Source organism: Microtus ochrogaster, chromosome 5 (genome assembly GCF_000317375.1).
Source record: "Microtus ochrogaster isolate Prairie Vole_2 chromosome 5, MicOch1.0, whole genome shotgun sequence".
In the NCBI taxonomy this organism is placed as follows: domain Eukaryota; kingdom Metazoa; phylum Chordata; class Mammalia; order Rodentia; family Cricetidae; genus Microtus; species Microtus ochrogaster.
In genome coordinates, this window is record NC_022012.1 from 67,525 (window position 1) to 79,864 (window position 12,340).

Sequence of the window (12,340 nt, forward strand, 5' to 3'; positions counted from 1 at the left end):
AGAATAAAAAAAAAAAATAAATAAATAAAATAATCTGGCACAAAAAAAAAAAAAAAAAGGAATGCTCTCTGAGGGATTGAAAATGATTTTATAATGTTTGTCTGATAAGACAAACAAATCTGGAAACATTTAAATCATTAAACTTGTAATATATGTCAGAAAAAAATTATCTTTAGAATCCGGGAGGCTAAATTTCCTTAAATGTAACCACTTTACCCAGATACAACACTAGATACAGTATAGTGTATAAGTAAAGCCCCTGTGTGTTTAGTAGACTTGGCTAGCAGAATAAGGCTGGGGTGGGTGTTTTGGCACAGAGAAGTCTATTCTACTAATGTTGGTGCCTTGGAGAACTGCTACAGGCAGCCCTGTCCTGAAAGGACATCAGATTTGAATGGACATCTTACAGTTTTGGGATTGTTGCTACAAAGTAGCCAGGAGGAGCTGCTCTGGAGCCACCATAGTTTTCTTTTCTTTGCAAAACCATCTCTTTCAGTTGACTCTCCCTGGACAGGCTGCTTAGTTTCTCTTGGTCCTAGTTATCTATAAGCTGAGAAGCATGCACATTATTTTCAAGCTGTCATGAAAATTAAATGTGGAAACGAATATTAACTTTCCATGACAGTACTCAGCACACAATATAATCTCAGCAAATGAAATTTTACCATTATTATTTCTTGAACTCCCGCAATAGTAGCCTTGGAACATACTCTCTGAAGCCCTGAGGTGGTAAATCACACCCTCTGGAGTCCTTGGGGGAAGTGGTGTAACCAATGAGATCCCATTTATCTATGAATCTGGTTCAGAAAATCTTGAGCTTTGGCTTAATAAGATGCAATCAGGTTTCCTGTCAGAGCAGCCAGACAAGTTGATGGGTTGCCTGTCTGACCTATGTTCAAAGCTTGCTCTGTCACTGGCAAGTGTTCAATTAACAGGAATGATTGCTCACTTCTCAGACACACCACATAGTCTCACTAGCATAGTTTTTCTTATCCTGGCTAGCTATCTAGCTCAATTTTAAATGTAAGATTCCTGTCACATCTCCTTGCTGATCATTGCCACTGGGAAAACAAAGACAGAAAAGCCTGCATCATTTCATACTTCGTTTTTCTTTGAAGAGTCTTGGCTGGATGTCAGTTGGGTGTGAAGCCATCTGTGCATCATTCATTAGCTCTCTACTTAAGTTCCTTTCTGAGAAAACTTAATTTTTGTTACCACTGTGGTTAATAGGCCACAAAGGATTCCGCAGTATAAACAGCCCAGAAGGTATTACTGTGGACTCACACCTATTTTCTCTTCATAGTCTTTCAATTTTATTGAGCTATTTGACTAGCCATAGTTACTGTTTTGTAAAATAAAAGATCATCTTTTGCATTTTAAAGGTTTCTGCTTAGTCGACCAGCTCTGCAATGTTTGATGCATGAAAGGAAGGTGGGTTCTCTTTCCTCTGCCTACCTAGGAGTTAACAATTTTAGTTGTCAATGGAATACTATCAACTCCATAGCTAGCAGATAGACTAGCAATATGCCAAGAAAATGGAGGCCCAGAATTTCCTTTTGGGATATATGTCTCCTTCCTTTACTCAAGGAGCCTGCTAATTTGGCTCATGAGATGTTACTCAACTCCTTTCCTCCCTGACTTGAATCCGTTGGCCTGAAGTTTCCTATGTATCAGCAGACAGACTGTAGGCAAGGAAGGAGATGTCATCATGAGGCCAACAACCTATATCTGCATTGTGCAATAGCACCCCATCACCCCCCCCCCCCACAGTTCCAGATGCACGCCCATGTGATAGACTGGAGCAAAGCATTGGGTAAGTTGTTGCCATTTCTATACATGCCCTTGACTGTCTTGCTGCCAAGCCTTTCCTGCCATTGTTGGCTTTGCTATCTAACGTCTATCTCTAAAACTAACTTTAAACCTCACATCCTCCCTGCAGCCTGCCTCGATGATAATTTCCTCCAGCTGTGAGTGGTCTTTTCCTTTTACAATGTCACATGCCTTCTCTTTAATCACCAAATGGACTGCATATCCTTTTTTCATCAGGATTTTTTTTTTTGAGGCAAAACATGGTGTTGAAAGGTTCAAGAGTCACACATATTTAAATACATTTTTCCTATAGGATACATATCTTATTAGGGCATAATTTTTTTTGTTTAAGAGGAAAAAATATAGTAAAATCCAAGTTATAGGCTGACTATGAAATTGCATATATATAGAACATCATGTTTGGATTCTTGGAACATAGCAGGGCTTCCATAAATTGTAGCTATTATATTAGATAAAATATTTCTCAAACAGTCAAAAGTTGAAAAAGAGTTTTTATAAGCTAACTTTAACATCTCTTTTCCTGACTTCGTAGACAATGCTGCAGAAAAGAGAAAGTTAAGAATCCTAGGTATCATTCATTACACAATGGTTATAACACACTACTGTGAGATTATATGGCTCCATCACACCAAGTCCAGACCAGAGGTTATCTTTTCATTCTTCTCCTCCTCTTTTTTTTTTTTTAATGTAGGTACTAATCATGTAGTCCTGGCTCTCTTGGACCTCACTCTGTAAACCAGAGATCTATCTGGCTCTGCTTCCAGTGCTGAGCTCAAATGCATGCATCATGACTGGCTAAACTCAGCTTCTTAAGCAGTGATGTACTAGTGTAAGTGACCATGGGAGATGCAAAAGGAGAAAAGAGAAGGCACCAATAATAAGTTTCTGGTCCTTCAGTGACCACATCTTAATTCAAAATCAAATATGTAGTGAATCAAGGTTTTGCTGGAAGCATTTGCTTATGATGCATCATGTGACCTCACTGGAGCCTTGATTTCTAAATACCCAATACAAGCACGTTGTAGTACAATCCTTAATGCCACATGACACCAATACATTCTGCCTGTAAAATCTTTACTCAGATTTAAGATTTGTACAAGTTATTTGTTGAGTTTTTACTGTACATATAATGGTTTTTTATTTTATTAAAAATACAATGGCGTATTTATAGAAAACAAATACCTGAAATTTTTCTCCTGTCATTCCATAACTTGTAGATATCAATATGTTACAGTGATTTATTTATTTCTTTATGTTTTGAGATAGGGTTTCATGCAGCTTAGATTGTCCTGCAGCAGGTTATATGGCTGAGGATGACCTGTAACTCCGGAAAAGGTTTTTATTGCCTCCCAGCACTGAGGTTACAGTCATGTTTTACTACTCCTAACTCATATATGGTTTGATTTTCAAAGTTCTGCTTGTTCTGCTAGCTTGATTTTTACAAAAGTTGTTGGACTAGCCTTTTAGCCTGAGATTAGGACAGGATTTCCAGCAATTTCCAAAATGTTGTAAAGCAGAAATGTCTTGAAACATGCTGCTGACATTTTGTACTGTTTATTTATGTGATCGACTGTTCTCGGTACTGATGTGTATAAAGTCAGAAACATTGATCAGTGTGAGGAAAAAGACACTAGATTTTTCAGAATAGATATATTTTTTCATGTAAAAATAGTCAGGGACACCAATCTCATTAGTATTCATAAATGGTGAAATTAAAGGTATCCTAAGGAATTTTTAAATATAAAGTTCTTTCTGAGTTATATTGATAAATGTTCAATTTGTTTTCCTACTTTATATACCTGACTTCACATAGAAATATTTCAGGTAGAAAGTGGTCTTGAGAGGAATTTCAGGCGGCTCTGATGTAAACTACTTTGGGCATGCTGGAAAGACATGATGACTCCTCACATCTGGAGCTATATGGATGCTTTTCTGTGATAGATAGTTTTAATTGTCAATTGACACAGCCAGAACCACCAGAGAACAGACTCTCTATGAAGGACCATCTAGATGAGAATTGTCTTATTGATATGAAAAGACTCAGCTCACTGAAGTCAGCACTAGTTCATAGTGAGGGCTTTTGAGCTGTGTACGAGTGAGATGGGTGAGCTGAGCACAAACGGGCAAAGAAACAACATGCATGCAGATGTCTCTCTCTTGACTGTGAATATCAAGTGACCTACATCACAAGTTCCTGCCTCTACTTGTGGTCAAAGATGAACTGTAACCCGCAATTGTAAGCAGAATAAACACTTTCTCTTTTAAGCTTTCTTTTTCAGGGTAATGTTTTCGCAGTAGCAAAAATGATGCTAAGATGTTTTCTAAGTGTAAGACCATGATGCCAGCACGTTCCTCGACTCAGGTACTTCTCTCCTTCCTTTTCCCAGTAACTATCTTCCATTTGCTTTCCTTTGTTCATATATGTTGGCCTGACCACTTCCAGAAACAGCAATCTGTTTGGAGTACACCCACTCCCACTCCTTCACAGGGCTGTCTTTGCACTCTAATGAATCACAGACCATCCATGGGTATTCTTACTATGTTGTGTTCTTTGCTGTGGAGTCAATTTTGTCTCCAAAATTTGTTTTCCAAGTTCCCATTGCCACATTGCTCTTCTTGTGAGTTACGATGCACAGTGAGAAATTGTTTCATTCTGTCACATCATTAATAATGTATGACACAAGCATTTATCTCAGCATAGACCATCAAGAAAGTAGAACATCAAGCTTTCTTTCTCCTATAATCTTTTAAGAGTCTCACATGTAAAATAAGAAAACAATTTTTATTTTTCAGTTAAATTGTAGATCACCTTTCGAGGTCCTGTGCTTTTTAGTTCAAATACATCCATTGTGTAATTAACTCTACGTCCATAGTGGTCAAATTGAACATTCCCAGTTAGCCCTTGAATTCGAACCTGTGAAGGAAAAAGAAAACATACACATACTCATTTGCAGCTTCACTTAAGGAAATCTCCCACTACTAGGTTAAAGACCATAGATGACTGTGGGATTAAAAGATACAATAAACTCTGTGGAATGTTATTGAATGACTGAGTTGCTGAGATGGAACCTGGAGGAGGAATTTGGAAGGATATTAAAAGTTATTTTTCTCTGCACCCAGAAAATGAATTCTTTGTATTATAAAGCTCTCATTTTAACTAACATAATTATTTCCTAATATTGAAATATCCTTTAATGAACAGAACTGTATTTGCTTACAGTCGATCTTTAGTTTCTTTTGTATATGTATCCTCACAGTAGATTATGTGTCTAAAATTCTCATGAGGGACAATTTACTTCTGACTAACACTGAATTAAGATATAAAAGGCTAAAAATACATTATTTGAAAATATCCAAGCACATTGAATTCCAAATTGTCTTTTGATTCCCATTCATTTAACTTATGCTTTGAACTTATCACATTTCAGAGGAGTTAAATAATTCTTACAGATAATATCTTCAACACTTACTATTTGAAGTATTATTTTGTGGGTATAAAAGAATAAAACTAATATTTTTTTCTAAAGTTAAAGATGTCTTGAAACAGTCCTTAGATCCTACAAACATCTTCTTCTTTTATAGAACAGGTTTATATTTCCTGGACTCCTCATGGCTAATGAAGCTAATGATGCTTCCTGTTGTCAACTGTCACTTCAACACCTCTCTACAACCACCTGTTCATTCAGAATGGTAGTAGCTTTGTCTGGCTGGGACCTTGAACCACTTTATGGAGCCCAGAATCCTTGCCAACCAAATGCGTCTGCACTAGCTCCTTCATGGTTCTAGACCTTTTTTGATTTGTAGTGTTATCTTGACCACATATCCACATAAAAAATAAACATTGAGGTTATACTTAAAAATGTTTTGAAATTGTAGAAATCTTGATATATTAACATGGAAATTGTAATAGACATTAATGGTCAGATGAATTAGCCTTTTAAAAAATATACCATTCTTTTAAAAGATCATACGATAAAGCTAAATTATGAGTTACCTGTTTTAGTGTTCTCTCCATATCAATTCCCTGGCCCCAGGGAGCAGCAGGGTTTGCCAGACAATCCCCAGCATTTCCTCTCCTTGAAATATCAATTTTCTGTCTTCTGAGACTTCGGAAAGTTTCAGCCATCACCAGAACTCCATCGTAAGTCAGAGCAGAGGTGTACTGAGCATGTTAAAGTGCATAAAAAGGCAGATGTTAAAGTCTAGCGCATTGAAAAGTCTGGGTCTCTGTGGATTTATGACAGAAACTCCATCTTTTCCCAAGAACAAGAATGGTACTGATAATTCATTGGTGCTGGCTTTGGAATTATCTCCTCTTATTTGAACACAAAGACTGTATGCCACATCTTATTGTTCTTAGGAGAGAACTCACCCTGAAATAGAGATCCAAAAGCACAAATTTCCACCACAAGAAGGGCCTCACGGTGGGACTTTCTATTACATTTTAGTATGTAAAGTAAAGGACACAGAAGATCATCAACTACTAGGCATGACATTAACTTCATTATCTCTTTCAGGAATTCCATATAATTAACACTTTCTACACCTGCATAGGTACAGTTTTATGCCATGTTAAGCAGGGGATAAACTTCTTCTTCTTCTTCTTTTTTTTTTTTTACCTGCAAATGAAGAAAAACCATTTGGAATTCTGAATGTAGCAACTAAACTGGAACAATCTGATCTTTACACAGAAGAGTTAGTATTTGAAGCAAGAAAAAAATTAAAACTACATGAATTCTAACAAAGCAGCTTAATAGCGGAAGGTATGAAGCTTGAATTAACAGGATATATGAGGATCATGTCATGAGAGAGATCAGCAAAGTGAGTAACCAGGACACTAATGGGCTTACACAAACTGTGCCCTCTCAGTTAGGATGGAGCAGCTGAAGGAAAAGAAGCAAATGCTACCAAAATGAATGTGTCTTCTCTTTTGCTCCACCCAACATGTCTCTGAATAGAAAAAACTTCTGAGTCATCTTTCTCTAAGGCAAGAAAATAAAAAGGAGAAATAAGGACTTTTTCTCAAAGACAAACTTGATAAAGACATAAAGGCCAAAGGTCACTTGTGTGCCAGGATCAAGAGATGAAAATAAAGTATTGTCATTTTTTTCTAGAGATGGTCCCAAAAGCCAAACCAAATCAAAACAAAATCACCAAACACACTTGCTTTCTTATAAAATGTCAATCCATTTTTTTAATGAAATGTAAAGTAGAATAGGAAATGGAGTCAGTCAGTGGTGTGCAGAATAAAGGAGACAGCCAACTGGGGAAGCAAATTCCTGAAATTTAACAAGGCAGAGAGTTGACAGAAGGAAGCTGAAGTTTAGACTGGCCTTATCTTGTCAAAGGCTCCAACTCTTTCTCATGTGACTTAATTGGGTTACAGTCTAGGAAAGTATATTCATGGATAACCAGCTTATAGGTGACACTTAGGAAAATAAGCATTTCATTTATGGGCAGCTTTAAAACTGTTTCTTAGCCTGGAGTTATTTACTGTCCTGCCCATCAATCAGAATGCAGAACTGAACTCTTCTCGACATTTGTAGGTATAGAAGACAAATAGGCAGAATCAGTGTTCAGTAGGAGTTGGATTTTTGATGTGGGAGTGTCATATATCAATCTGTTGATTTCATTGGTTAAGCAATAAAGAAACTGCTTGGCTGACCCTCATAGGTTAAAACATAGGTGGGAGGAGTAAACAGAACAGAATGCTGAGAGGAAGAGGAAGTGAGCTCAGACTTGATAGCAGAGACGCAATGCTCCCCTCTCCTGGGCAGACGCCATCGATGAAGCTCCGATCCAGGATGGACATAGGCTAGAATCTTCCCGGTAAGCGCACCTTGGGGTACTACACACCTGATTGGAAAGGGGCTAGTCCAGGTGCGAGAGTTAGCCGAGAAGAGGCTAGATAGAAATGGGCCAAGCAGTGTTTAAAAGAATACAGTGTCCGTGTAATTATTTCGGGGCATAAGCTAGCCAGGCAGCCGGGGTGCTGGGGATGCAGCCCCGCTACTCATATTACTACAGATTTTGACAGGAAATAACTAAAATCAATTAAAGATCTGTTATTCGTAGGTTTATAGAATATGGAAGATACAAGTTATAGAGCTTAAAGCAAAATAAAAAGTAACTATTTTCTACAGTTGTCAGAATGACTTTTCATTTTCTACGTAAGAGCTGGGTGCAGAATGTATGTAGATACTGGCTCAGAAACGTGAGAATGAAAGTTGCTAGTAGGTGGTCATGGCACACCATGAGTTTACAGGAGCCAGATATTAAGTATGATAAGTCCTTGCTGTGAATTGCAGACTCTAACATCATAGAGAGTATAAAGGAAGATGACCAAGAACATCCAACTTGAGATAAACTTTCCGAGAAAGTTGGGATTGATGGATAATAGATAAAGGTGAATGACGGTGGAGGTGGACTTACACTTGGTGAGAGGCACAAAGGCAGAACAGTTCTGTTGAACTGGGTACCAGGAAGGTAGCAGAGGATTATCAAATCAAAAGGATATGTGGCTTCCCAGTATTTATTATTATTATTTCTTTTAGTGCAAGAAAGTGATGAGGCAAGAGATCATGTGTTGATTCTTGGTTAAAACATTAACCAACTGAAATACAATTCGGTTAATTATAACTAACTCTCATTTTTATGGACTCTTGTTTTTGAACTTTTTTACTCATTAATATTACTTGTAATCTCCAAATCAGTACTTAGTAATAATTTTGTAGGCACTTATGGGCATATATAGAGTAGTGAAACATTTGATTCATTCAACATGAAAAGTTCCAGCTCTAGTTATATAAAGAAACAGTACAGGTTTTTTTTTTTTTTTTTTGCTCTCATGTTGTAAACAAGTATGGTTTTTGTGGTATAGTAGGTAGTGTTTTCCTCAAATTTGTGCTCTTCTACAGGTTATTTTATAGTTTAAAAATGCCTTAAACATAGCATTGGTTGTAGCATAATGGTAGAATGTGAGAAGATTCTGGTGTTTCTGAAAAACATATATATTAAGTACATTTCCTTCGAGCATTGGTTAAGAGTTAATGACAAAGAGCTCAATGCTAAGAAAACAAAAATAAGTTAACTACAATGAATAAACCAAGATTATGCATTGATTAACTGACAGAAGGCCATACCTAGAGGCTCTGGGGAACTAATATCACATTTCTTCTAAGAACAACAGCTCAGTATTTGGTCACTTATTACTTGATGAAGCTTTTCAGAACATAATCACAAGTAATAAGAATTATTGCATATGTGTATTAAATGGCTTCTGGATATCTATAATCATGCTAAGATTCATGAAAACTATATATGTGGTCTGCTTTTTGTTATAATGTACTATATAGCTGTATTTATGAAATTGCTGTAAAAATTATATAAATGTAAATGGATTTTAATGAAAAAGATTATAAACATACTCCCTAAAAGCATTTCACACATTATAACATAATAAATAATACAAAGCAATCGTATGGAGAAGGCAAGTTGGAAATCATCAAAACGGGGACATTAAAATGATCATTCTTATGTATTCCATGTACCTTTGACCTTTTACTCAAGGCAGCCAATAACCATATTTATTAACATCTCATTTAGATTAAAATATCAAAAAGAAAGATTAGCATATAGTGCACATCCAATAAATATTTAATTTTGAAATTTCTTGATTCTATAGGGTAGCTCTCTAATTCCAAATATTGAATAGGGAAAATTGACAGCCAGTTAAAAAAAAAAAACAACAACAAACCTTATAATGAGGCAAACAGAATAGCTGATTGTACTCATTGATCTTAATTTTTCTATGTCTGAATCTCAAATTACATATTAAAACTCTACTTAAATGCATAGTTAAGGAAATATTAGAGATTATGATTCATTATACGGCACTCAAAACTACTAAGTTGGAGTCAGAGCAGCATGCCATCATTGAGATGATATAGGACTCATGCTTTCAGATGAGACAAAATGCACCCATGAGTAGAAACGTGGCAGCACACTCATATATGTTATAGTTAATCATATGGCTATCTCTTTTGAGAAGGTGGCACGCACATCTTGGGTGTTTACCATTTTTCCCAAGTGCCTCTCTCTTGACTTTAATGTCTGTCTCTAAATTCACGTTATACTCTTTTCTTGATAATTCACATCTTCATCTAATATACATACCTATATACTTATATGGTATATATATATAATACACATATACATTATACATATCATATCACAACACACACACACAAAGGCATGGCAGAAAAGATGGGTCAGTGATTACAAGCACTTACTGTTCATGACTGAACTTTGTTCTTAGCACCCAATGCTCACCACTGCTAGAGACCACCCCTTGAGGGGACCTGGAACCTTCTTCTGGCATTTTGGGAATACTCATATATACAAACCCATACACAGACAAACAGGTAAATTTAAAAGACAACTCAAAGAGCTTGGTGTTTTTAATTATTAAATTGAAAGAGAGATTGCATATAAGCTTTATGTTTTTCATTTCTAACAATTTTTAAATTTATTTGCTTACTGTAAGCCATTTTTAAATGTGATTTTTATCTGGGTAAAAATTAATAATGGTCATTTGCATTTAAATGGTAGTTAATGAAACTTTTTAATGCAAACCTTCAAGGAGTTCACACAAAAGGAAATAAAAAAAATCTTGTGTTAATCTGATAACTCTGTTATTAAATGTAGACACTTTAAAATTATTTTTGTGATGTATTGAATGCCTGTGTGTATATGACTTATGTATGAATGTTCACTTGCACATGACCATCTGTGAGAAAGAGTCTATTCAGGTAATTTCTCTGCTGCTCTCCAGCATGTTGTTTAGGACAAGGTCTCTCACTGGACTCCAGCACTCAGGCATCGGCTCACAGGCTGGCCAGTGAGCTTCGGGGCTTGATCTGCCTCCACCTTCCAGATTTGGGATGACAGACATACATTGCTGCACTAGTTTATGCTGAGGCTCTGAGTGCAGGTCCTCAAGCTTACATAGCAAGTCCTTCATCCATTGTGCCATCTACACAGACCCCATCATGTATAAATTGCCCAGTGTTTTGGTAGTACAAGGGCAGTGAGAAGATGCCACAATGTGTCTAAAAGAGTAAGAAAAGGAATCATAAAATAAATAGTATTGACATAGGCTTGACTGTTAAGAGTACTTGCTGTTTTTGCGTGGGAGCCAGGTTCTATTCCTAGCCACCACACAGTGACTTAAAACTAATTTACAACCAGTTCTTAGGAGATCTCCCTATTCTGTCTTCTGAGGGCATCAGGAATGCCCATGATGTACAGACGTACACGAGGCAAAAGCACTTATATACATAAAATACAGAAATAAAATGACCCAAAGATTAAAAAAGGAAACAGTAACACTGTAAAAAAATAAACAAATACCTTTGGAGGTGTTTCAGATCCTGGATATTCTCTCTGATCTAGTTTCTTCCACCGATCCATTAGTTTGGTTACCATGGGTGTATTAAAATCAACCAACTGGAATCCTGTGACATTTGCTCCACCATGTATAAATCTCTCAAGAGAAATATCCTTGAAGCCCTGTAAATTGGTAGAAAACCTCATCAAATTTAGTTCATTAAACATTTTGGTTCTTCAACAGTAGGTTAATGCAGATTTCCTTCCTGGTCCATATAATCACAATCCGGTTGATCCAAAAAGAATCATATTATTCCACTGACAGCTAAGCAAATTGTTAGTGAGAGGTCCACGGATATGAGCTTGTAGTCAATACTATGTACCAGGCTTTATCTTTTATCAGATCTTTTATGCCAGATTCTGTGAGGATTACATTAACAGTTTATCTTTCCAGCACAATCATCCCTTGGTTACTGGATAGCCCTGATTAATTTTAAGGTAAGAAACTAAGGGTCAGTATTGTAAGGAAAACAATCTTTTCAAGGTTACACACAGATATAGTAGAGGCAAGTTTGATCAGATGGACTGATTGTTGTATTGGCCCTTTCTGTTTTGTGTTCCTTCATATTGTTATATTGATTTTTTAATTGCTATAATATTACCAGAAGAGGAAAAGCACAAAAGAAACCCAGACTTTGATTCTCACTTTAGATTCTGACTTTAGATTACCCCCATGTCAAAACAGCAGGATAATACTCCCAGTATGAATTCAATAATTGTGAGTGATTATTAATTTGTTCATTTAATGGATATTGATATTAGGCCTATTATGTGCCAGCCAACATGACAGCACATCAGTTACATTCTCATTCACTGAGAAACAAAGACAACACAAAGCAAATTTATGTTTTAGAAGTGGAACGAACACTGCCCATCAATTTCTAGCTACTAAACTGTCAGTGGAGCATTTGTGTGCTTTTGCCAGATTGTAGGGCAGAGCCACAGGCAGGAAAATCATTTCACTGTTTTCTAAAGGCCACAGTAATTCAGCTCCTGCATTAGCTACTGACTGATGACATTTTTTATTTCAGTCTTAGCTGAAATGGAAGGTCTGCTAAGCCTT

At 36.5% G+C, this 12,340-nt stretch overlaps 1 protein-coding gene across 8 annotated transcripts in view; it reads right to left on the reverse strand.

Annotated features, from left to right (window-relative positions):
• The window catches only part of Gria4 (glutamate ionotropic receptor AMPA type subunit 4), a 387,848-nt gene that overhangs the window by 67,246 nt on the left and 308,262 nt on the right, over nucleotides 1-12,340 (reverse strand). For all 8 annotated transcript variants that reach the window (XM_013346099.2, XM_026779022.1, XM_026779020.1 and 5 more), the window contains 3 exons: nucleotides 11,242-11,400; nucleotides 5,825-5,992; nucleotides 4,640-4,744 (listed from right to left, as the gene is read on the reverse strand). In XM_013346099.2, the coding sequence (XP_013201553.1) occupies nucleotides 4,640-4,744; nucleotides 5,825-5,992; nucleotides 11,242-11,400 (432 nt within the window). The remainder of the gene's footprint in view (nucleotides 1-4,639; nucleotides 4,745-5,824; nucleotides 5,993-11,241; nucleotides 11,401-12,340) is intronic.